General features: G+C 32.9%; 2 protein-coding genes and 1 long non-coding RNA gene across 14 annotated transcripts; 1 reads left to right on the forward strand and 2 right to left on the reverse strand.

Moving 5' to 3' along the window:
- The first annotated feature begins 78 nt into the window (after nucleotides 1-78).
- On the forward strand, nucleotides 79-17,618 carry LOC128220773 (sodium/hydrogen exchanger 9B2-like). 12 transcript variants are annotated; one of them, XM_052929383.1, is made up of 14 exons: nucleotides 121-138; nucleotides 4,493-4,608; nucleotides 4,900-4,943; nucleotides 10,094-10,505; nucleotides 10,801-10,891; nucleotides 11,129-11,311; nucleotides 11,672-11,847; nucleotides 12,690-12,796; nucleotides 13,195-13,362; nucleotides 14,775-14,886; nucleotides 15,244-15,380; nucleotides 15,752-15,987; nucleotides 16,450-16,499; nucleotides 17,215-17,618. In XM_052929383.1, the coding sequence occupies exons 4-13, from the start codon at nucleotides 10,115-10,117 to the stop codon at nucleotides 16,481-16,483; spliced, it is 1,635 nt and encodes a 544-aa protein (XP_052785343.1). In that variant the 5' UTR covers nucleotides 121-138; nucleotides 4,493-4,608; nucleotides 4,900-4,943; nucleotides 10,094-10,114; the 3' UTR covers nucleotides 16,484-16,499; nucleotides 17,215-17,618. The 12 variants fall into 12 exon arrangements, with proteins under 12 accessions (XP_052785352.1, XP_052785298.1, XP_052785343.1 ...); XM_052929375.1 differs by lacking the exon at nucleotides 4,900-4,943 and adding an exon at nucleotides 8,895-9,008; XM_052929331.1 differs by lacking the exon at nucleotides 121-138 and adding an exon at nucleotides 3,249-3,505 and having other exon boundaries at nucleotides 4,900-4,953.
- Nucleotides 1,730-3,242, reverse strand: LOC128220837 (uncharacterized). The gene is made up of 2 exons (XR_008258862.1): nucleotides 3,130-3,242; nucleotides 1,730-2,277 (listed from the first exon to the last, which is right to left on the reverse strand). It is a non-coding gene; the product is annotated as an uncharacterized LOC128220837 (long non-coding RNA).
- A 2,330-nt stretch (nucleotides 17,619-19,948) lies between the features above and the next one.
- LOC128224743 (ankyrin repeat and SOCS box protein 8-like) lies at nucleotides 19,949-24,998 on the reverse strand. Its single transcript, XM_052934752.1, has 2 exons — nucleotides 24,152-24,998; nucleotides 19,949-23,803 (listed from the first exon to the last, which is right to left on the reverse strand). The coding sequence occupies exons 1-2, from the start codon at nucleotides 24,339-24,341 to the stop codon at nucleotides 22,992-22,994; spliced, it is 1,002 nt and encodes a 333-aa protein (XP_052790712.1). The 5' UTR covers nucleotides 24,342-24,998; the 3' UTR covers nucleotides 19,949-22,991.
- Nucleotides 24,999-25,940: the final 942 nt, after the last annotated feature.

Genomic DNA, 25,940 nt, shown 5'->3' on the forward strand with positions numbered 1-25,940 from the left:
TTTTTGTCACGTGATGATTTTCAACACTAATCGATTACGTTAAACGCATAAATCGACTACGATTATTCGAAGACCTTGACCCACGTGTTTGTAAACAGAGGAATATAAGGGTTCAAGTGCATGCTGAATTTTGATGCTGTTAGTTTGATTTTTATAAAAGAAAACGAAAAAAATAAATTTGATCAATATTTGAATAACAAATCAAGATGACATCAACTAAATAATATAATCAAAAATTAAACTGCGGTCAAACGGTGTTAATGTAAACAGCTAAAGAAATTTGGGTACAGGGTGATACTAGTCCAAATAATTGTACGTTGACGGATTTTTTTTAGATTTTTGATATGGCAAATCCTTCACGTACAAATTGTTTAGTATCAAAAGTGGGTAGTTGTTCCGATCAGGATTCCGGGTTAAAGCATATAGCGTCTGTAAAATATCATAAAAACAAGAAATTTTACCAGACAATGTTATTTTATATTAGTTCCGTACACAAAAAAATAAATATCCAACTTATAATTATGAGTTTGAAGGCTTTTCTTCATTTCATTCTGTCAAAACATAACGATATATACATGAAGGGCACCTGCAAGGCTTTAGGGCGAATGTAGGAAATATTATTATTCAAAAATCATATAAATATATAAAATTAAATATTTTTTTATGTCCTTGTACTTTAGTTATGTTTTACATTTACAATGTGCATCATAATGTTTTATTATATGAACAACTATTTTTATAGATATTTAAATAAACATTAATTCTGTACAACCATTTTTTGTTTCTTTTGCTACAATTTGTACGATAGTGTCAGACATTTTCTACAGAAATGATAAATTTGTCATAAAAAAGCACAGCAAAAATCAAAAAATCAGAGCTCATGGTAACTTCTTTAAATGCTGATTCTCATCAAAATGAATAAGTTGAATTGCATCATTGAATGTATGATTCTTCATTAAATTTGATGAGATCTCCTGCCAATTGACCTTTATGGACATGCACCTTTAAAACTGCAATCTTACAGATTAACTGATTTTGATATCATTGCCTTCAATTCAGTCAGTCATATAAGATGATTCACAAAATAACAGATCTCAGTTGTTTGAAACACTGTCAAAAGACTCCATTTTCTTAAAGCGTTAGAAACGCTTTTTAACCATAAATATATCCATTTTCAAACAAAGATACGTACAAATGTTATCTGATCTTCTATCAGCAATCTTTTATCACTGGTTTTCAGACATTTTTTTGTCAAAACGGTCAAGATAATTCTGTAAAAATGTTTTCTGATCTTCCATCAGCAATCTTATATCACTGGTTTTCAGACATTTTTTTGTCAAAATGGTCAGTCTGAGAATGCAGCTTTAAACTTGAGCACTGTATTTACAATGATGAACAATTTTAGTTATGAAAATTAAAATAAATAGGAGCAGATGTATTGAATCATTCAAGTCTTGAAATATTATGTATGATCTTGCTGGACATGGGCCTATTGTTTCTGGAAATTTGCATGTGTACCAAGTTTCATTTAAATCTCCAGGCTGTTTGAATTTGGGCCAAGAAAATATTCGGCCTACAGTACTGCGCTAATGACACCTAGGCTTATTGACTATAACAATACTAAAGTAACATGATAGGAAAAAGCTCGAACCAAGGGCTGCCAGAAAAAGCATGGTGCTCCAATAAACTAAGTTAACCGGGTGGCTAGTTATTGCCCACAAACGTTAACTCGATTTTATGTCTTTTTAATATTAACCATGGGAGTTTACACAGTCATTGGAATAAAAAGATCATAGACAATCATATTAATAACAACGGTATTTTTTACAATTTAATAATAACATTAAACATGATATAATTCAATAACAATAAATTGTCCTTGGTATGCAATAATCCCTTTAAAGGTTCAGTTGCCAAGGGTTAAAAAACCACATCTTGCTTCTTTTTGAAAAATCTCTTGTTCGACTGTTATCGGCTATAAAGTGTTGTTTCACATCCTGTGTCATAAGTTCTAAATGTCTACTTTTTGTACCAAACATTTAAATTTATGTCACTTGTGTGCATTTCTTTAGTCCTTGCAGTCAAGGAAAGTTTTCATTTATATTGACACACTTCATTTATTTTATCTCTGTTCTTGAACCGATTCCGTCTCTTGTGTTTGGCACAAATTTTTCTTGTAAAACCACTGATATAGCAGGTGCTATCAGATCAATGGTATCAACTGCCTACTCCTGTTGAGCATCAACTTGCGGAATCAAACATCCAGAATGTACATCTCTGAAATAAAATAAATAGTTTTATCATCATCCAACTTAGCCAGAAAAAATATAAAAGACTCTTAACTGTTAAAGCTGCACTCTCACAGATATACCGTTTTGACAACTTTTTTTATTTGTTGTCTTGGAAAGAGGCAATTTCTGCGTAAATATCTGCAAACCAGTGATATAAGCCTGCTGACAAAAAAAATCAGATCACCGATTTTCATATCTCCATTTAAAAATTATTATTTTATAGCTAATTTTAAAAGCGTTACTAACCGTTTAAGAAAAATGCATTAAAAATTATTTTATTTACTTAAAAATGAAAATCTGCGATCCAATGTTTTGTCAGCAGTCTCATATCACTGGTTTTCTTGCACGTTTGCATAAATTGGCAGTCGAAGACAAAAAAAACAGTTGTCAAAATGTTTAATCTGTGAGAGTGCAGCTTTAATATCAGTCAGATATTTAAATAGTTACAATTTACTAGTACAATATTAATAAGCTGTTATTTTAAGACCTGCATATTTGTTTACATACAGCACAGCAGTCAGTATTTAAATGCCCTTCTTAATCACATTTAAGCTTCATTTATTTGACTGTTTTGAAGTTGCAGATTTTAACAATTTCACACTAATTGCAACATATCATTCATTTAATTTAATAACAAACTAAACAAACCACGATTGAATGCATACTTCATAACAACCAATATGTATTTGAAGTCTTTGAGAACTACTATGAAAGTCTTTACCATTATATTTGTTATTTTACCCCACCCACTTAAATGTGTACTGAAGTTGGGTATAAACGTCGAAAACTTCATTGACATTTACAAAAAACGGTAGATATTTATAGAAGAATGTATAACCTGATGTTCCTAACATGTTTTATTCACCTATCGATCTATTTTGCCAATTATGCTCTTCCTTTCACTCGTATCGATAACTAGGAAATTGAATGCGGAAATAAACCGGAAGTCACCTTTGTCGCAAAGCATTAGGGGCTTCTGGAATAAGGCGAATGGCCGAGTTGTTACGATTGTATAACGAGGTGCCATCACACAATAGCCACTATATAATACATATGTGGTTCACTTGGTCCTGAAATGGTACACTTAGGAACTGGTTCACTTGTGAAATGGTTCACTTCGTCCTGCACCCAGGCCGAGCTATTACGATTGTATCGAGTTGTTCCCCTTCGCATAATTGTTGTCTGTGTCGGTCAACTTTCGTTTTATTGGAAAGGTAAACAACTTGTTTTAATGCATTAAATGCTTGTTTAGTGCAAAATAACATTTCACTTACATGGTAAAATATGAATATAACTTTTTATGATCAATTTCAACCATAAAATACTTCACTTAAAACAATTTCAATATTTTTAAAACACCCCCGTTTTTTGCACATTCCCGTTTAGACATTGGCAGAATCCCGTATAACACGTCTATTATTTTAGACTAAGGGTGATACAGGAATCCAGTGGAATCCACTTAAAACGTGAAATCCACTCAGAACTCATTTGTTTTAATTAATAATTTTTTTGTATACTGGACATATTGGAAAGTGCCTCATGAAGGGTTTATATTTCATATTTTATTGAAATTGGTCAAAAAATAAAGAATTTTTCGATTTTTTTTCGAAAATAGATCGGAAATTGAGGTGAAATCCAGATTTCGACAAGTGTTTGTATACTTATTATAAAGTGCCTCATAAACGGTTATTATTTGAAATTTCATTGAAATTGCTCAAAAAATGAAGAAGTAAGAGCAATTTTTCGAAAATACCTTGATACCTTGATACCTCTTCTACAGGAAAAAGGCTATGCCGCCTGTAACTCCCGCTCTATTCTTTTCAATTTTTTGAGAAGTTAAATCCACTCATACTAGTAACTCATTAAACTGGTAAAAAAACAGTGATCTTGGCAGAGTTGTCAAAGAAAATTGCGAAAACGCTATTAGTTTGTGCTTGTTGAGCGATTGCACCTTGGAGATAACTTCCTTCTGAACATGCATGCGACGTATACAGTTGTTTTATATAAAAATTCTGGTAGATCTGAGCTCGTTTCCTCACATATGTCTCAACCCGAAATCTGCTAACCTTCATAACTTGTGAATGATAAAGATTGTATGAAATTGTAAAATATTTAATATGTAAAAATAAACGACAAAAAGTTGATTATTTGTTTATTATGTGTATCAAAGAGTACTAAAACACATTTTTTTTTATTCTCAGACCAATCGCTCGACTGGCCAAAAAACGCAGTCCAAATACCAAGTAACTGTGGATTCCCCTAGTGTGCGTTGACATTACGACGAGTGTCCCGGAATCGACCCAAGAAATTATCACATGTATGATTGAATGTTACAATGCATGCCCTTTTCAATCGATTCTAAAGGTTTTTCGTTGCTTTGATTAGATATTATACGATAGGAATGTATAATACATCATATATATCATTTCCTTTTATGAACATACACGTTTTGTTTAAGGAAAATCATTTGTTTACAAACAAAGTTTTTTGGTGCTTTGATTAGATATCATACGTTAGGCAAGTTTAATGAACATACAAGTTTTAATTATTTAAGGAAAATGATTTTATTTTACGAACAACTTTAGCAATAATTCCTTTCAAAATGCAGAGCATATCAGATGGTCGTTTTCCCGCGGTGAGGACAAACATATGGTCAGTTAATGTATGTAGAAACTATGTTTAGAATATTGGTCACTTAATGTAGTTGAAACTAACAATAACAAACATACATAACATATCAAATAACAATAACAATGAGCTTGTGACCTGGAAATAAAAGTATATATATGTTAAAATGAACACATATTGGAGCATGCATACAAATACAAATAGGAATATAGGATTAGAGCATCGTGAACAGTGATAACAACAACAAGTTTTCCCGGCTGTTACATGCGCACGGTTCCACTAGTTGATATACCATTATAAAATGGTTAGTTGTTTCAACAGTATTACTTAAAGGGTAATCATATACATTGAAGTAGCAAAATTGTAAGTACATCGATGTGTAGTTTGTAAAAAAACAAAAAAGCTTATAATTAATCTAGCATGATAGGATGATACATCATATATATCATTTCCTTTTATGAACATACACGTTTTGTTTAAGGAAAATCATTTGTTTACAAACAACTTCAGCAATAATTCCATTCAAAATGCATAGTTTAAGGAAAATCATTTGTTTACAAACAACTTCAGCAATAATTCCATTCAAAATGCACAGTTTAAGGAAAATCATTTGTTTACAAACAACTTTAGCAATAATTCCATTCAAAATGCACAAAGATGTTTACATTTTTTTACATAAAAGCTTCATTCCGGTGTATAGGAAAAATACTTTGCAAGTATTGCTTAGAGGAGGTATGATATGTATCATGTTATTTTGATATTACACCTATCACTGTAAAAGAATGTTCATTGAAAAAGTAAAGTCGTAACACCTAAACAAATTACTTGCCGAAAGCAAAACACAAGTAGTTGTATGTGTTCGACAGATGATATATAAATTTGAACAATCATAATTAGATGTTAGCCCATGTAGTTTAATTTAATAAGTTGTTATTTTAGTCAAAGAAGTCCACTGAAATCTTTTCTGGTATTTGAATCCCAATGACCTTGCAGTTATTTTGCAAAGCAAGTTATTTATGTTGGGCGCCAAATGTAACAGACTGCAAAAATTGCTATATGCATCTGTTGGGGATTGAACCCACAACTTCTTGCTCTGCAGTCCGACACTATAAAAAGCTAGAAAATATTTGTGCCACTATATGGATTTCAAATACATTAGTTTATAGTTGCCTTCGTAATCAAGCTAATTAATTAGTTAAATAAATGAATCTAAACTTAAGAATTAACCATTATGTATGCTACGTCACTAATGGTTTTTAGAGCCATTGCAAGATGTAAGGGAAATTTTGAATATGCTAAAATAGCCTCATGTGATACTTAATGTGTATCATAAAAAAAATCTGATCAAATAGGTAAGGTTTCAGTAAAAAAAGGTATAAACAGTGTTTTTTTTCAATTTACGACTATAATTAAAGGCACACAAAAAAGTTGATGCCAATTTTTGTTCATTTTAATGTATTAAATGTTTAACTCATTTGACTTGAATGTTAAAAAAATAAGAAATGTATGATTTGTGTAAGCCTTTTCCAAAAATTCAGTTAATTTTAAGCAACATGGCCACAAATTCCCCAATTAAAACACACCCACGTTTCTTTTATATTTTTTATCTGTTCACAAATGATATGCTTTTTTTCATCATTGAAGTCAAATCAGTTAAACATATTTGTTTTTGCATCAACCTCTATTGTTTGTTTCTTAGATTAGCCAAGAATGATCTATTTTAATTTTTCCATGTTGATTGTCATGTGAATCACATAATGATTGGATTTTTTGCAAAAATAATTTAACATAATTTTAATACCTCATTCAGTTGGCATTATTTCCTGTTTTCTTTATTTCCTGTTTTCTTTATCTATATAAAAAAAATAATGCAGTGACAACTGCTATATTATTTTCTGTGATTCTAAATAAATCAATTGGGATCCTTAAATATCAGAAACTGCGGTTGTATTTATACACCTATTTCAATGCTTTTTATTGAAAAGTAATTTTTGGGATCTGGTCATTTCTTAACCTTTCCCTTTCATAACCGCTTGAACTTGGTCAAATTGTAATCGTTGTGTTAGTCTATTTGTAACCGTTATGAAATCAATTGGTCAAATGTACAAAAAGGTAAAGGTTTTCATAGCAAAAAATATATGTGAATACATTTTTTGTACTTGCATCTAAAAATATTTTGATATTTCGCCAACTTAGACCTGCTTAAACATTCCACTGAATTCTATCAAAATCTCCCTGTCTTTCTGAACAAATTCCAAGGAATGGGCTCAAAAAATATGGTATGTATGTAAGACTTAATTTCTTTAAACTGACAATACATAAACACTCGTGATGCCATTTCATAATCGTAATATTCTGGGAAGTAAATTACTAATGAATACATGAATTGTAATAACTATATTAATGATAAAATAAAGAATAATGAGTTCATCTGTCAGTAACATCAAATGAAATACCTAAAAAGTTTGGTAAACCAACAAGCTGTATAAATGACTGATTACTTAGAAGCATCATTAATATTTAATATGGTAAATGGTAAGGAATAATTGTCCTCTTTATCATATTGTGGTTTTAGGTAAAGTCAACAATGTACTGAAAACACATGAATTTCTTCTATAGTTTTGCATGTCAGTTATGCAAAAACCTTCGTACAGTGTCAGCTTACAAGACAAAATCACGTGTTTACAATTGCCTGAGGTCAGATAACAGTGAGTTTATTGAGACCTTGTCCTCAGCCTCTGTAGTAAAAAGCTAAGCAGTTCACTTTTTGGGCAACGCTTCGTGCAAAGTTTCATTGTGATATGTGACTTTTCTTAGATTGTTCTAAGCATAGTTATTATGAAATTTTCTTGGCCGTTATTCTGAGCATAATCATTGTGAGATTTGCTTTTCTATCATTATGCGCCAGTCAATAGTAACCATGGCCCCTCCCCCCTAGGTCAGGGGGTATACCGGTGATAGCCGGGGAAATTGGCCGTGTTTTTACCTTCCAGGTCGCCCCGCAGTGCCCGGTGAATGCGGTGGTTTGTCTTCGCGAAAAAATAGCGGGGGTGGGCCTTACCTAGGGTCCCTGGGGTGCGGGGGCATTTTGCGGGTATTTTACCAGCAGTTTGTCTCTGCAGGGCGGGGATTTTACCAAGGCTTGGCTGGACCGTTAGTCAAAGTCCCCGCTATTCCCCGGACCTGGGGGGTCGTGGTTACAATTGACTGGTGCATTATAAGCATAATAATTATGAGATTTGCTCGCCTTTTATTCTGATATAGTTTGTCTTTATGTCAACACATGTTAATAGTGTTTTCTATAGATGCAGAACCATAATTATTTTCATATTTTGAGAAAACAATTTTCCATTATAAACTCATTACTTTCTTGAAGTAACGAAAAAATACCTCTGTTTTTAACTGACTAGATTAATGCCTTGTAAAACTTAATACTTAAAAAGCTTACCAAGTAATAGTTATTGCATCCAGCTGCCAGATTATTTGTCAAGTAAAGCAATTATAAATAAAACTTGCATAGTGTGGGTGCGAATGGTGCTATACTAGCTAGCATGCATGCATGCACTGCTAAATTACCCATTTAATACTTAATTAAAAATTTGGCAATTATTGTTTTATGTCAGACACCTATTAAATGATTTTATCTGAATTAATCTGGCAATTCCAAAATATTAGCGGAGGCATGAGCTTAAACACTACAGTTAGATACGTGTCAAGTCCTTGCACATAGGAGGTGCATTTGTTAGCATACTTAAATCTTAATTATCATACATCATAAGATTTTTGATTGTTTTTCAGGCAGTTCATCTATGTGAATCTCAGTTTCATTAGCATAATTGACATGTTTTTATGAGCATTGTTATCAATAGTGAAAAATCAACTTGGCCAGAAGGGACTTTTCCCTCGACAGGTTGTAACGAAAATCCTTCTTACTGTCTAATTAATGTGGAAAAAAGATGTTATTATTTTCTGTAGTGTCAATGTGTCATCAAAAACAATAAATGGATCAACTACTTGATGAAAGCACAGATCGGTTCATTTCTGATACCAGAGTACGCTGAGTAAAGGCGGTGTTGTGCTGATCATCTGGTAATCATTTATTCTTTAAATTATAGATGGTTATTAATTTAAAGAATTTAGTTGATTATTTTTTATTGACAAAGTTTAGTTTTTTGCAATAAATAATAATGTTTATATCATGAATTGCTTGCATTTGTTTACATAAAAACTTATTAATGTAAATACCTCGCTGTTATTTCATTGGGTTAAAGCCAGAAGGAACCATTAGCAACATTAAAATATATTCAGTCACGGATATTTTTACAACGCTTAATTAATTTCATTGTGGTAATAAGTTATGACATTTGACAATAAATCTTCTTAGTTTAAAGGATGTTTATTCTGTTCTGGTATCTATCTTTTTTGCATGTTTTTTATGCAAGAAGGTAGAACTAAATCTCTTTTAGAGTTACATGGATTGATTAATGGATAAATAGAAAATAATAAAGTAAGTCAAACTTAGTTTTCTATTAAATATTAGCTCTACTTCTCCGGTATATGTTCATGGCTGATCTTATAAATATAACCTTGCTCTTGATATCATGATTTTGTGTGAAATTTATCATTCTGACCTTCATGGGTTATAACATTTCTTTCTATATTTCAACATGTTATCAACATTCTTTGAAAGTGAGGCAACTCAGTTTAAGAATCAAATTTTATATGGCTTTGAAACTAGTGATCTGATAATTTCATCTTTAATAGTAACCATAGATATTAACTTAATAAATTAATAGAATCTTAAATTAATTTAAATCTTCGAGTTAAAATGTTTTGGGGATTTTAATTGACTGTCAAATCAAATAAATCATTGTTAGCAATAAAGCTATGATTTTTTATAATATTTGAAAAATAGTGAATAATCAAGTAATGAAGACTAACATTTATCGAAAATTTGTTTTGGGGTTTTGGAAATAAATTGTATCAACTGTTTAGCAGCAATACCATTAAAGTCATTTACTGTCAATCTCATGTCATTATTGACAAACTTTGGTAAACACAAACAGTTTAGAAACACCAATATAACACAGTATTACATTTATTTGATGAATTTCTTTGATTATTATTTTCTTGATTCATTGAGATTTTCCTATTTCATTGCATTTTATTTTAAGGCCAGCCTAAACTAAGCGATTATGTCAGAAGATAATCCGGAGCAGAATCACACAGCTGATGGTGCGGAGGAACCAGGGGGTAAAGGCAATGGCCCTCCTGCCAAATGCTGTATGGCCCTACGGCAGTGTCTCCACTCGTGCACACGGCCATGTACTACCAGATACAACCCTCTACCTCATGAGCCAAGTATTCCACAGATGATCTCGTACAGCCTACGCTGCCCGCCCCACGGGAAACTGGCCAAATATCTCATGTTTGTACTGATGTTTGGGGTATCATGGGCGGTGCTGATTTCATTAACTGGACCCCAGGGCCTGCCGGGAGGGAATTTCTTCTCCCTTGTGATCCTCTTCTTCTTCTGTGTAATTGGAGGATATCTTGTTACATTCATCAGACTCCCACCCTTGCTAGGTAAGTTCGGCATAAACAGTATATATCTCTTAGTACCCCTTGGTATAATTTCTTATTTAATAAGAAGACAGGGATAGGTGAATCAATATCTTTGTTTGTAGTTTGGTATTCAAACTTGCTACAACCAATTTTTTTTTCAAAATTTAAAACATTGATATTAAGTACTTTGGGAGAAAATACCTGAATATGTCTGAATGTATATGTCTGCTGGGTTTGTATATAATGCAAGAAAGAAGCCAACTATTTTAGACACTGTAAATTAATTGCTCTAATAAAATATTTGTTCACATTTCAGGAATGTTAATTGTTGGCTGTCTGTTAAGAAATGTTCCAAAAATAGACATAGTTGGCAATAACCTTGACAGTGGCTGGTCATCTGCTCTGAGGTAAATGAGCTAATATTTGATTCAACATTCAGAACAAATGCATTATATAATCAATTCAATTAAAGTATTCAACATGAATAAAGTATTATAAAAGTATTCAAGTAATTTAAAAATTAATTATAAACATAAAGAATTATGTGTACATGGAAAAATACAAACATAAGATTAAAGATATAAGATTGAATAAGCGTTTATGATGTATGTACAAGTAATGAAGAAACCTCCTCCTTATCTCAGGCAGATAGCCCTTACGGTGATCTTGATTCGGGCTGGTCTAGGGCTGGATCCTGCGGCCCTCCGGAAGCTGTCATTTGCGGTTGTCCGTCTGGCGTTCTCCCCGTGTCTGATGGAGTGTGTTGCTGAGGCAGTGGCAGCTCACTTCCTTCTTGGGCTGCCCTGGATCTGGTGCTTTATGCTCGGGTAAGGCATCTAAGAGACATTTTTTTTTAAATGGTGACGTTTGGTAGTGAAATGATTAACTTTAGGTAGATGTATATTATATAGATAAGAATTGGTCAATGACCCTGTTGATGCTTCTTTTTTTATATGAATTTGATTTCTTAAGTATCCAGCTGTTATGTTTACAGTTTATTTTATAAATATATAGTTTGTATGTAAAGAGGCCCTATTTATTTCATTACATCTCAGATGTAATTATGTACTCAAAATCAAGAAATGAGCAACATAAAATTCTGAATACATTTTCTGTATCAGATTATTTTTTCTGTCAACAAAACTTCAAAGCTCACATAGCATGACTGACTTTATTTCTCTGTCCAGGTTTGTGCTGGCAGCAGTTTCCCCAGCCGTGGTTGTCCCCTCCCTGCTCAACCTGTCAGATCGAGGCTACGGAATCAACAAGGGAATCCCAACCTTGGTAATCGCGGCTGCCAGTATTGACGATGTCCTTGCCATCACTGGCTTTGGTGTCTGTCTGGGTATCGCCTTCTCAGAAGGTATGTTAATAAAATCTATTATTAGTTAAATACATAAACATCTAAAGCTTTTTAGTTTGTTGGCAATTTGCATAAGTATTTTTTTAAACTAAACTCTTTGGTTAATTTTTCTGTTGCCTTTCAAATTGTTAAATACACTTTTGTAATAATTTTACTCTAATATGAGCCGCATCGCGCGATTTTGGGCCTTCGGACATAATGATTACAAATAAAATAATCATTAGTAAAAAATGCCAAAAATAATGATTTTTTCTATGTAAATCAATTTCTTCCAAACTTCTGTATTTTTAAGATTTGTCATTGGTGCATCATTTTCTCGATAATTTATGACCATTGGTTTACTCATGTTTCCATAGCAACCATGGATTTCGTCCCGACATATTTTGACCGGAATAATAGTCTGTGTTTAAAATGGCCAAATGTATTAATAATACAAAAATGATTCATTATTTTTATCTTAATTAATGGTCCTTGAAGATTCTGTGATAAGAAAATAATCTAAATTATAAGCTAGTTGTAATATTGATACATTAAGTTTGCACTTCATTTGAATAATGTGCTTTGGTAACGATGTCATTTGAATGACGTCAAATTTAGTATTCAAACTGCGCAATACATGGTCTTACTTGTAAGCACGTATCTTACGCAATTTAAGTGATATCATTATGAAATTTTTAAAATATATTCCTGAAATATCATTTCATTCAAATACCGTAAAACATTGTAATAGCAAATATATGTCCAAAGGCCCAAAATGGCACGACGCGACTCATATAAAGGTGTACTGGTAGGTCTTCACTCTGGTTGACAAAAGGCTCATGTTGAAATGATCCTATTTACAGGAGATTTAGCCCTGTCCATATTAAAGGGTCCTTTGGAGGCTATTGTGGGTGTCTTGTACGGCATTTTGGGCGGGCTCATCATCTGGTACATTCCCAACAGGGCTAGTGTAAGTTGCAGAACATTTTCCAATCCACTCCACGCTCATACCAGTTAGTGCCACTTTATGAACATTATATAAATTGATCTAAAGACAAAAAATTAAAGCAAATAATTGTAAACCTTGTGATCTAGGAAATTGCCTAATTCATATTGTCCTGTCAAAGTGCAAACTGTCCCGGATATTAACGCTTCAAAAAAGTATTTGTCAATGAAAGTTCATTGCAAAAGAAATAGTCTGGCATGTCCTATGTTCTATAATTTGCTGATCAAGTTGATCTTTTTTTGCTAAACTTTCATGGCTTGACATCATGCTATCTACTATTAAAAAGCAAACATGGTAAACATGTTGGATATATATGTGTTGTTTATATGTGTAGTACATGTGTATGTGTATATGCTCTCCAGCGCCATGTTATCCTATACCGCACATTCCTGCTGTTTGGGTTGGGGCTGATGTCAACATTCGGTAGCAGTAAGATGGAGTTCCCGGGGGCGGGACCACTGGGATGTCTCACCCTCGCCTTCGTGGCCGGCTTCAGGTGGAAGAAGGAGGACTGGTCAAGCAATGGAGGGGTAGGTAGGGGAGTGGTCATTGGTCAGCGTGTTTTACGTTTATTGTTGATCATCGAGTTCTAAAACCTGTGTTTTAGCTTGTCTGTTTTTCAAAGAAAAAATCCAGGCATGCCTATTGGCATTGTGTGGAAACTTTCATGTTGGGCATAACTACAAAACAGCAAAAGATATTTACAAGGGACTTGGTTTACATGTTAAAGAACAATGTTCTTATATTGAGCCAAACCCATAACTCTAGCTAAACAATGTTTTGACTTATGTCCCTTTGTTTACTGAGATGAACTGATGAGTGTTGTGCTCTCTTGAAATTAAATCTTGGTTCAAATATTGAATTTTTTGTGGGTAATATCATTCTGAAATGTTAATGAGTTTGGTTCTTATAACCTATTAGGAAATTGTAAGAAATTCTACTGAAGTGTTGTACCATATCACTATGGTTAATTATCTTGTTTGAACACAATTGTCTAAAAGATTTTGTGATTTTGTAGTACTGGTACATTATATCTATATGTTTGGTCAAAATGTTTGTATTTCTTATTTCAACAATGGTGGAATTTTATCTTGCTTATCCCCTGCTATGATAACTGCTTTTTAACAATACCATAGTACATTATAGTATTATTACCTTCTATAAAGGTGTATAAAAATGGCTCTCACTTATCATTCGATTAGTTGCTTCACTATAGAATTTTGAGAGAGGAGAAGAATTAATGGATCATCATAAGATACATTACAGTTCCTATTATTGTTAGAAAATGTGATCCATTGTAGAATGTTAGTTGATAATGAAACATTATTTTTATAGCCTGTTGACATTTCTGTGTGTTTTCATCCTGTTGACTGTGTTAATGTTAGTTAATGTATTCTGAAAGGCCCTTATTGTTACCATGTGATACAAACGCATAAATGTCTTTGTTCACGTAAAAGAATACAATTAGACTTGTTCACAAGGACAATAAAAAAGTATTGTTGATGCTGCAATGTCAATTTGCTATTACTGCTGTGTGAGCTAAGGTCAACGTTTTAATATTAAAGGAAAAATATCCATTAATTGTGTATTTATGAAGTTGTTTAATTAAAATTCTACATTTGTTGTTGTATATTATAGTTTAAATGCTTCATTGACTTTATTCTATGAACCCATATACTAGTAGACTTTCTTTTCAATATGAACATAGCTTTACTATGGAGGGTTCACAGTGCCTTTGTTGAAAGTTAATTCAATATTTCGTTTTAAATTTGTGTGGACATCAATTTTTTGAATATTGCGAAATTTAAGCTCTTTCAAAATGTAAATGATCTTCAGTATTTAGAGGAGATACATATATTGCTAAAATCTGTTATCCTAATGACTCCATTGAGCACAAAGTTTTTAAAATATAATGTACTTCATGTATTTCCGATCTTTGCAGAAGGAACCTATGACTCAGATAGTGGCCATACTGTGGATGATTTTCCAGCCCCTGTTGTTTGGGTTGATAGGTTCAGCTGTAGACATCTCCAAGATAGACGCAGGATCTGTTGGTAGGTAGTATATACATTTCAACCATCTGTTTTACCTGTTATTTCAAGTTTAAATAGATACTCTTACATGTGCAAATAAATTTAAATGACTCGATTGTTCCAATTAAATAGGGCTTAATTTCCACAAATTGGTCATTTATTTGGACCTCCTGAGATTGGCCAAAACCAAACTATCAAGAGAAAAGACCTTGAAATTAAAATTATTTATCTTAATGTTCAGCAAGGTTTCATTGTCTTCGATGGCATGTCTTATTTTAAGTTTATTTTAATAATTTTACTAGCAACTCACTTTAACATGCAAATAGTAGTTGAAGCAATTTGATTTACTCCTCATTACACTACTTTTGGCTGTTCCAGGTAAAGGTATCGGTGTGCTGGGTATCGGTATGGTGATTCGACTGATCGTCTCGTTTTTCTCAGTATTCGGCACAGATCTTAACCTTAAGGAGCGACTCTTCATTCCATTTGCTTGGTTACCAAAAGCTACTGTACAGGTATAGATGAAGCATGAAGAGTACATGTAGCTTTGTTGCAAAAACAAGTTGATTCTTCACACATGTACACACTTTTATTTGCTGGGGTTTTTTTCTTTGAAGACATTTGCAAACTAAGATAGTGACAGAAATATTTTACTGTAAATATGCTAAAATGTATATGAAATTATGATATTGGTCATAAATGCCGATCTCTGTCACAACTTTAAAATCTGTACTACCTGGTAATAATTTGCAGTTGGAGAAATCATCACATGTTAGTATAAAAATATGTTAGGATAGATTTTACACAGGGGATAGTGTATAGTCTGTTATTGTATAAAGCAGATTGCTTGCAATTTGTGTAAACACCTTAAACCACTGAATTCTAGGCGGCCATTGGTGCCCTTGCTATGGACAAGGCTATGGAGATGGGAGACAGTGAGGGTGTCGCTTATGGGAAGGAGATTCTCACCCTTGCGGTCCTCAGTATTGTGATCACTGCTCCCATCGGGGCCGCCATCATTGCGATTACCGGCCCCATACTTCTGCACCACACTGAGAGAGAGCAGAGCCTGGAGTATGTGGCAGAGGAGGTAGAGGAAGGGACAGATAATGAAGAGAAAGGGTGAGTGTAATGTAGCGTAGGTATGTCAACAAGTCACACAAATATATACTGAAAATATAAGAAATAATAACACTATGACACTAAGGATGAAACAGGAACCTTAACATTAAGTGAAGAGTCATTTGTTTTATGGTTGTCATCAAGCTGGTCAGGGTTTTTCTTCTAAATACTCCAGATTCCTCATCCCCAAAAAACAAGTTTTTCCTGTTGTATTATATCTAAACATTAATACTGACATTTCTATGAAACAAATTTTAATAAAAATGATTAGGATTATTATTGATAAGCCCAGTGATTTGGTGAGGATTGTTATGTTCTTACTGCAGTATGTAGTTCACAGTTTCATTCCGTTTCATACAGGGGTTTAAACAATGGTTATCTTTTAGATGTGCAATAGGGCGTAGACATTTACATAGCATTTAATATTCTTTATTAATATGTGTTTTTTGTCTCTTTTTACAGAACTCTTTTGCAAGATCAAACAGATATAGTATGAAAGTGCTACGAAAAAGGTAAATACAAAATAGTTATCTCATGTTATAGGGTGCATTCTGGGTTTTCAACCATGTGCAAATTGCAACTCTGCATTAATACAATTTATTTTCAATGTATGTTAAAGAACAATGTTAATATTTTCTTTGGCATTAAACCAACAAGTTTCAAAATTTCATCAACAGTGTAGGATGTAATGGTACAAAATAGCATGTAGTTAATTCATAAATGACACAACTGGCCATCAGTTTTGATTATTTCAATTAACATCTTAAAATGATCTTTAGATTATTCGTAATCATAAAAGTAAAATATGAGTAATTTTCATTGACTATAAAATTGATAGACAGTTATGGGGAATGAACTCTTTGAGGTGTTTTCAAGGATAATGTTTTATTAAAAATTGACTTTGGGCACAGAAACAACATGATTTATGTGCAGTATTTAGCACATTATATAAGTTTTACAGTTCCATTGTTAGGTTGTCTGGTCTTAACAGAAAATCATTATATAGTCATAGCGTTGGTATCATCTTAAATGATGATGATGGAAATTATCATCACTTTGCAGATAATTTGATACTTCTGTGGACAAGAACTGTGAAATATGTTGTGAAAGCATTCCATGACCATTACTCAAAAACATTCAAGATAATTATTCAAGTGCAAACTCTGGCTCTAATTATGTCTAGCTCATTTTTAAGATCATCTGTCAATTATGTTTGCTTATTTTCAGAACACTGATGAGGTAGCTGCTTGCTTCTGGACTAAAACTGAAGCTTCAAATGAAATCTAATTACAATGATTTACAACTTTCAAATATTTGTATTTACATGATATAAATACTACAAATTTGATTTCAGAGTATGTTCTAGTCTAATTGCTTACGGAGTTGATTTCATTAATATTATACTAAGTCAGTATATTATACTTTTACATCAAGATACTTATCCCCGGATGAATCTGACTACAAATGATATGATTATATCAATTTTTACCATATTCATTTTACATTTCATTATTTATTTCTTTGTGACACACAGCGCTTGTTTTACATTTGTTTTTTTATTGATTTTGTAATTATTGATTTGAAATGTATATACAAAGCAATTATTTGTAAATAAGCATTTGTATATAAATTGTTTAGTTTAGATTGTTTTGTTTTTTTCTTACCAGAAAACATACATTGGGTATTTATGTTGCCTACATAGCTTGGTTTCACCAGACATGTGTTCATAGGACACAACATCCTGCAGTTTGAACGCTTTTCATCAACAAACATGTATCTATATGACTCCTGAGTTTATAGGTTGAAAGTGCCTTTAGGAAAGTCAGCAAACCAGCGCCTTCAGGTTTCATTAGCCTGTTGAAAGTCTTTATACCACCCAACAAGTGCCTGTAGGACTCTTGAGCCCATAGGTTGAAAGTCTTAATACTGCCCAACAAGTGCCTATAGGACTCTTGAGATCATATGTTGAAAGTCTTTATAACACCCAACAAGTGCCTATAGGACTCTTGAGCCCATAGGTTGAAAGTCTTTATTCCACCAAACAATAGCCTATAGGACTCTTGAACCCATAGGTTAAAGTCTTAATACCACCCAACAAGTGCCTATAGGACTCTTGAGCCAATAGGTTGAAAGTCTTTATTCCAACAAACAAGTGCCTATAGGACTCTTGAGCCCATAGTTTAAAAGTCTTTATAACACCCAACAAGTGCCTATAGGACTCTTGAGCCCATAGGTTGAAAGTCTTTATTCCACCAAACGATAGCCTATAGGACTCTTGAGCCCATAGGTTAAAGTCTTAATACCACCCAACAAGTGCCTATAGGACTCTTGAGCCCATAGGTTGAAAGTCTTTATAACACCCAACAAGTGCCTATAGGACTCTTTAGCCCATAGGTTGAAAGTCCTAATAACACACAACAAGTGCCTATAGGAATCTTTAGCCCATAGTTTAAAAGTCTTTATTCCACCAAACAATAGCCTATAGGACTCACAACTCCTTATGGTGAAATTCTGCTCCACCAAACAAGTGCCTATAGGACTCACAACTCCTTATGGCGAAATTCTACTCCACCAAACAAGTGCCTATAGGACTCACAACTCCTTATGTTGAAATTCTGCTCCACCACACAAGTGCCTACATGTATATGATTCATGGGCCCATAGGTTGAATGTCTTTATTCCACCACACAAGTGCCTACATGTATATGACTCATGGGCCCATAGGTTGAATGTCTATATTCCACCAGACAAGTGCCTAAAGGTTGAACAGATATGTCAAAAGCTGTGAAACCTTATTAACATTACATTATTGCAGTTTTGTCTCAAGTAGTATATGTGCATATAAGGCTTTACACTGCTTGAACTACTTTTGGGGTTTAAACTTTCAAGGCTCAACTCCGATTTATGACTACTAGAAGGACATCTCATGTTCCCACATATACCACATCAATAATGACAATACCAATTATTGCCTTGAATTGGATGTCTCTAACAATTACAACAGGTATATGATGTTGAGACCCAGCAAATTCTGGTCAAGATTATTTTATTTTCCCACTCTGTTTCTTCAAATGCTCTTCACCTATAGGGGAGGGGAGGGGGGGCAGAAGTGTTAGCATATTAAAATTCACACTCAGGCCTTGCCAATTCAGCGAGTGCTCTGATAAGATTGTAAGTCACTTTAGGTTTTTGGAGCATAGTGCACAGACAGAACGTTACCCTGGTGAGAGCTACCCTCGTTCTTTTATGTGCACCAGTGTATAGCACTGTCACACGGGACCCCCAATTATTGTCCTCCCGGAAGACTATTATAGGATTTTTTAGCAAAGCGACCGGGAATTGAAACTGCGACCCCTGGATTGAAGTCAAGTGTGTTACCATTATACCATGGATCAGCCACTATCACCTGTCTGAGCTGTAACTGTGAAACCAGTGATAAAAAGTGTCATTAATCATAACTATGTCTAAGGCTTACATAATATTACAAATACTTGGATTAATAATATCTATCATATGTTTCCGGTCTGGATAGAAAAATTTGCCCAATGGCACACACTTACTACTGTCACGAGGCTTGCCAAGTTACCCGCCACCCAGCAAGTCTGGGCAGCGAAATTTTGGGTTAGGATTTATATTTTCTTGCCTACCTAAACTTGAAAACACATTTTTGTACATATCACCAAAAAGCGGGTGCAACATTGTTTATTGACATAATGAAGCAAAGTTTACTAGTTCTTCTAAAAATCATGTTTTTGAAGATTGATTTTTTTCATTTTATTTTATTAAAAGTATTTCATACTTATATAATTGATTGAGCTTGATTTCTTTTGAAAATTCTTCCTGCAAGTATGAGGATTCAGAAGGATATTATTGGTTCTTCCAAGGTATTACAGCATATTTTATACATCATATGTATTACAAAGTGATGTATGGAAACGCAGACAAACGCTGGAGACAATAGTGATAATTTATCAATATTTATTCATGACATAATTTACTTTATATAATTATCATTAGACAAATATATTAACATTCATCGACAAGCAATACATCAAAAAATTTGCAACAAAAATACAAGTAAAGCACATACATGTACATGAAATGTAAAATGGTACTTAATTAACCATACATGTGCACCAATATAATTTTAATACCTCCTGCACAAAATGACTTAGCTATCTTGCTTATAAATATATCTAAATACATTGAACTATAAACAATCATGTATGGCAAGAGGTTATAAAGAGATCATTTGTTTCTTGAAAATTCTGAGAACAACGGCAATATGCAGTGAAAAATACTACAAAAATATTCTACATTACTATACCAATACTAGAGTTTTGCCAGGTCTAGCATTACACGCTAATCATTGGAGCCATTAGTACACAGTGAACAATTACCATGCATTAGAATGGTTATCTTACATATCAGAGAAAGATGCCCTTATATATTGTAAACAATTATGGTAAAGATTGGAGAATTTCTTCAGTGTAAGTTTAAAGGGAACAGACAGTGCTCATTTTGAAAAATAATGAGTCATAGTTCTTCAATTAAGAAGGAATTTTCCAAAAGAGCTTTTTCAAACACCCTCATATATATATTACCCTATACAAAGTTTTGTGACAAGATTAGAGAGTGGACAGTCTCAATTTGGCTAATTTTTAAACAGGACCAAGGGGGTCAAGAGTGACCTTAGCAATCTGGGATGTTATATATACATGTAACCAGAATGTATAAGATTTTAATGCTCGTAAACATAGGCTAACTGCTGCTCAAGTTAGAGGAGACATTTGGTCAATTTGTGTAAATTTTGATAGAAGAAAATATACTTAAAGGGCCATAATTCGGCAGTGACTTTTGTGATTTGGCTTGTTATAAACAAGATAGATTAACAAGGTACTAATACTGACAGAATGTTATGCCCCCAATTTATAAAAAAGATTATGTTAAATAATACACAATTAAGAAAGTATACAATTTCCTAGACTCCATCAGCCAGCCTTATTTACCCACCATGAGTGACCCAACATGTCGTTATCAAAGGTGTGTACAAGAAAAGATACAATTCATGCACAGATACAAGGTATTGTATTTAAGTCAGCTAAATGTATATATATCAAGTTCTAATGACTGCAGATATAGATCAGTAACCACAGCAACATATCATCTTTCAGTTTATCAGCTGTTACAGGTAATTCTATTGAAACATACATGTCATGTTGCCTAGGAACAGTAGAGATTACTGGGACAGTAAATACATTTCCATTAAAACAAAGGAGAAATGTTCCACTGCAAGAGAATTATTCCCTCCATGTAGCTCAGACATGTTATAGGTGCATTATTATTCAGACATGTTATAAGTGCATTAAATGCTATTTCCTATAAACTATTTAAACCGAGAGCACTGTTTGAGATTGTTCATGACTATGTCAAGTATGTTAATGTATGTTAACATCTATAAAGTGTGTTTGTTGGAAACACTGCATGATTTTAATGTCCATTAGTGGCACATCGATTCTGTACATGTCTCACACAATGCCACAGATGTCCGCTGCAACGTACAACACAGTATTTGTACATGACTCGAATGCCGTACTATGTCATAGAAAATGACAAAATGTTGTTTGATATGAAACATCTCTATCATCCACCATGATGTGTATTATGGGTTTTCACAAGCAAATTCCACTTAAAAAGTTGGATGCAAACACACTATAATTAATCGGCTTACACAATTCATATATTACTACATTCTTACAGTCATTGACAAAAGAATTTATATAAGCTATATTGTTCTCTTCATTCATATCATAGTTACTTAGTAACACAGAAAATATCATTCCCTTTAGATCTGAATCATGTAGATTCAAAACTAAATATTTTTTTCTTTTATTATGTTGGTAAAGAATTACTTCTCTGACATAATAATAATAATAATAATAATAATAATAATAATAATAATAATAATAATAATAATAATAATACATATTTTTATACATATTTTTCATTTAAATAATTCTTATTTTGGAGATATGCTCCAAGCATTAAATTCTGGACATGGTTCTCTGATAATTTCCTACGGTCTAATGGCTCAATTACCAGTACATCATTTAAAGCTGTTCTGTTCAACAAAGTCAATGATGAAACAGGGGACTGTGGAAAAAAACAAAGGTGCATCTTCTCTGTACCTTAAATTTCATTGTGGACCACTTATGGATAAAAGCAGTATACTCACTATACTCGTATTTGACAGTTTTCGCTTTTCAATACCTATAATTGTACAAGCATCATACTATATAGTTAGCATTTTTTTTTTATTTTAGATAAAGTACTGAATTTAATATCAACCCCAACATTCAGTTATAACAATATTTTGATATTTTTGTCAAATACTTATTGTCTAATAATGTTGGGTTTGCCTGTGTCTCTAGTTCAATGTCTTGTCTGTTCTTCATCCTTGCGACTTTATACTTCGGCTAAATATGATGCTTGATGACTTGTCCATGTAGTTTCCATTACATGTATATCATGTATAACTAGTCATTAACCCAATGTTAAGAGACAATGCAAATCAAGAACTAAAATCCAAAAGGAAATAATAGAGATATTAATTAACAATAAAACATTTATCAGCAAACATTTTGACCATGACCTTATAGGTCAGTAGAGGTGGTGTTTTCTAATAACATAGCACATTCACCCATGAAGACGTCTTATTCATGTATACATTGACTATTGTAAAATGTGAAAAGAATGTTGAGATTCATTAGTGACATCCTTTTGTTAAATAAGCCACAACTATTAAAATAGACTTTCAAAGCTAACTCTAAAGAAAGAAAATGTGATTAATTGGGAAAGCTACAACAAAATGCATTTCATAAATGTTTGTCAGAATGTCTGCTATGAAAGGATGTCATACAATTTAGACATTTAAAATCTTTTACGCATTAAGTGTAACAAACAATGCTAACATAGATGGCATTATGACCTAAAATAATTTTTCTTCACAACTTCAAAGCCAAATACTGTTTTAACACTGTTGGTATTGGCAAGTCTTTGAGTTTGTGAATGAAGGTCTTTCCTAAGCAAACATCACTTATGTGCTTTCTGATCTCCCTCCTGCAGATCTGTTTTAGAGTTCTTGGTGTTTTTGCTTCAATATCTAACAGTTCAATGAGCTGAGGATCTCCATTCCGAGCATACAGAATTTTTCTAACATACCTAATTTCACTGTTTGAAACACCTACATGAATGAGCAATTTCAGAATTTCTAGTGTTTTGTATTTCAGTGACCAGAACAAGGGAGAAAGCTGTGTGTTTGCCGGGTAGCGAGGACCTTCCAGACTACTGCCGTTCATGATGAGCATTTTAATGATCCCAGAGCTAACCCGGTACATCATGGCAGTAATCAGTGGGGTGTGATGATAAACATCAGTTTTGTTCACACTAGCACCATTCACAATTAAGTATTCCACTAAGTCAGGCATTTGTTGTCTTGCAGCCACCCATAATGCTGTATGGCCAAGATGATCTGTAGCATCAATGTCAGCACCATTGTTGATCAAAGCTACAACACCTTCAAAGAAATGCATTCTGCATGCTGTTATAACAGGTGGCTCAACTCTATTAAAACTATCTTTACTACATTTGTTCAAATCAAATTTTTTGCTCCTCTCCTGATGCTTTATAAGCATTGAAAATATATGGAACTGTCTTTTCTGTAGGGACAGCGAGAGAACTGTAGCTCCTTTCACAGAGATGTTGACATCAACATCAGGATGAGACATCAAAATATTCCTCACAGCTTCTTGGTATCCTGTAAATAAACAAAATGAATACTGTAAAATACAAATTAAGCATAAACAGTATTGCTATAAAAAAAACTTGAAAACAATTTCTTAATTATGATAAGCATTAACACAATTATTATCATAACACATTAATTAGTAACACCCTTAAAAAACTTAACATAATTGAATCTGGTCTGAATACTATGAATATTCAGGAAATTATTACAACTGTTGGTACTCATCTACCAGAATTCTTGCATCTTAAAACCATTTCTACATACACATTTAGTAATTAGTGAGAATATAATACATAGTGAAAAAAATTAACAAAAATAAAATAAAAAAGGAATAAATAACATAATAATTTGACTTACCAGAAATGACTGCCATATACAGATCAAATGCCAGCTGTGACAAGTTGTAATCATTCACTGGTTTAAAAGATGTTGTAGGAATAAGTTTTGAGCGATATGGTTCACCCATATTTCTGGATATCACAACTTTCTCCACACAGCCAATATCCTGAGCTGTTGGCGCCTGACACATTTCTGACTGCACTGACATTCTCTTGAAGTGCGTGACAAGGCTTCTGAGTTGTGTTTGGAATATCAAGTGCCCTATCAATATTTGTTATTCCAGTGTAGCAGATAATTTGACCATTTTTATAGGCAGCTGATTACAGCAGTTTCATATTTGTCCTAATCAGATTCATTAGAAACATGTGGTCTGTCTGATAAGACTAATGCAATTAGTCTAAACCTTGTCAAATTAATCAGACATCAGCCTTCCAAGATAAGTATCTCCTTATAAGAGTTAGTGTAGGTAGATTTCATTCTAGTTCTTCCTAAGTTCCTTGAATAATCAGTTAAGTTACTTGCAAAATCAATATCTGGAATTAATAAAGGATTTCCAACTTATTTTGTTGACATTTCACTAAAATGGTTATTTTCGTTGAAATTATTGCTCTTCATTTCCTTCTCTACTTCACCAGTTCTCAAGTTCCGACTAATTAAATCAATACTTAGATAGTGCTGATCCATTTCATGGAATGATGTCCAGAATAACAGGATTATCCAACAGCATGAACGTCACTGACCATATACAACAACAATTTGTTAGAATAAAGAAGTACTGGCACTGAAATATGAGTTAAAATACGCTGAAGTCTGAATATGTCGATGTTGTTTTTCCTACGACGGAAGTGCTCAATATTATCAATTTACTCAGAATAAGCTTTGCCATTGGTAGGAACTCTTTCATTCGACGAATGAAAGAACTCGTTATGAACTAAAGGCAAAATACTGATTAAAACTCGGTTCAAATGGGGGCGATACTATTTCCCGGTCTCTCTTCGTAAAATCTTTTTATGCAATTTGTTATAGGTGTAAACTATTTATGCAATTTGTTATAGATGTAAACTATTATGTAGATATACGTCTCCATTTTTTCGTGCTATTCGCTAACATAGAATAAATTCGAATACTTTCGTCATGATTACACAACTTTAGCAGAATATATTTTATTTGTCTACTGGAACTTTGCAATGAATCTCTAACTGTTTAAGAAATATGATGCTGATTATATTATTTATTTTCAATTTTGGTTATATGGTAAAATCGTATTATTTCTAAACTTTATTAGAGCCTTTGCATAACAATCATTTATCCCATATCATTGCCTTTATTATAAACAACAATATTTTTTGAATATAAATTTGAGAAAAAATAGGTAGAGACATAACTAAATATGCAGTAGCCGAGCGTGTGTAATAAAACTGGCTAATCCGTTTATCATGTCCTTAACTAGGGACAGCCGCTAATCTCTGACACGCGTCACAGTGTGACGTGCATTGACACCTTTCATGGTATGACATTATTGTGTATTGTAATAAATCTGTATAAAGAGTTCCTTGAGAAAATATAAAAAGTATAATAATAATAATAATAATAATAATAATAATAATAATAATAATTAATTAACTACTGAAATATTCGGGAGGCTATTTTATAAATGAAATATAACTTTATGAATCTTTATTCAAAGTCGGGTACATTTTATCAAGAAAAATAAACCAAATGAGCTATTTTCGGACATGAGTGACCTGGAAACAACAACCATCCTCAGTTCAAATTCACTTTGATGGCACGAATCACTGGACAACTA

This window comes from Mya arenaria, chromosome 2 (assembly GCF_026914265.1).
Source record: "Mya arenaria isolate MELC-2E11 chromosome 2, ASM2691426v1".
NCBI lineage: Eukaryota > Metazoa > Mollusca > Bivalvia > Myida > Myidae > Mya > Mya arenaria.

What these genes read in the sequence shown, in the direction of transcription:
- LOC128224743 (XM_052934752.1), bottom strand. Translation starts at nt 24,341, where the DNA reads ATGTCAGTGCAGTCAGAAATGTGTCAGGCGCCAACAGCTCAGGATATT. An exon ending in GTATATGGCAGTCATTTCTG is followed by an intron (nt 23,804 to 24,151) that starts GTAAGTCAAATT and finishes GTTTATTTACAG; the next exon opens with GATACCAAGAAGCTGTGAGG.
- LOC128220773 (XM_052929392.1), top strand. Translation starts at nt 10,115, where the DNA reads ATGTCAGAAGATAATCCGGAGCAGAATCACACAGCTGATGGTGCGGAG. An exon ending in CAGACTCCCACCCTTGCTAG is followed by an intron (nt 10,506 to 10,800) that starts GTAAGTTCGGCA and finishes TTCACATTTCAG; the next exon opens with GAATGTTAATTGTTGGCTGT. An exon ending in GATAGACGCAGGATCTGTTG is followed by an intron (nt 14,887 to 15,243) that starts GTAGGTAGTATA and finishes TGGCTGTTCCAG; the next exon opens with GTAAAGGTATCGGTGTGCTG.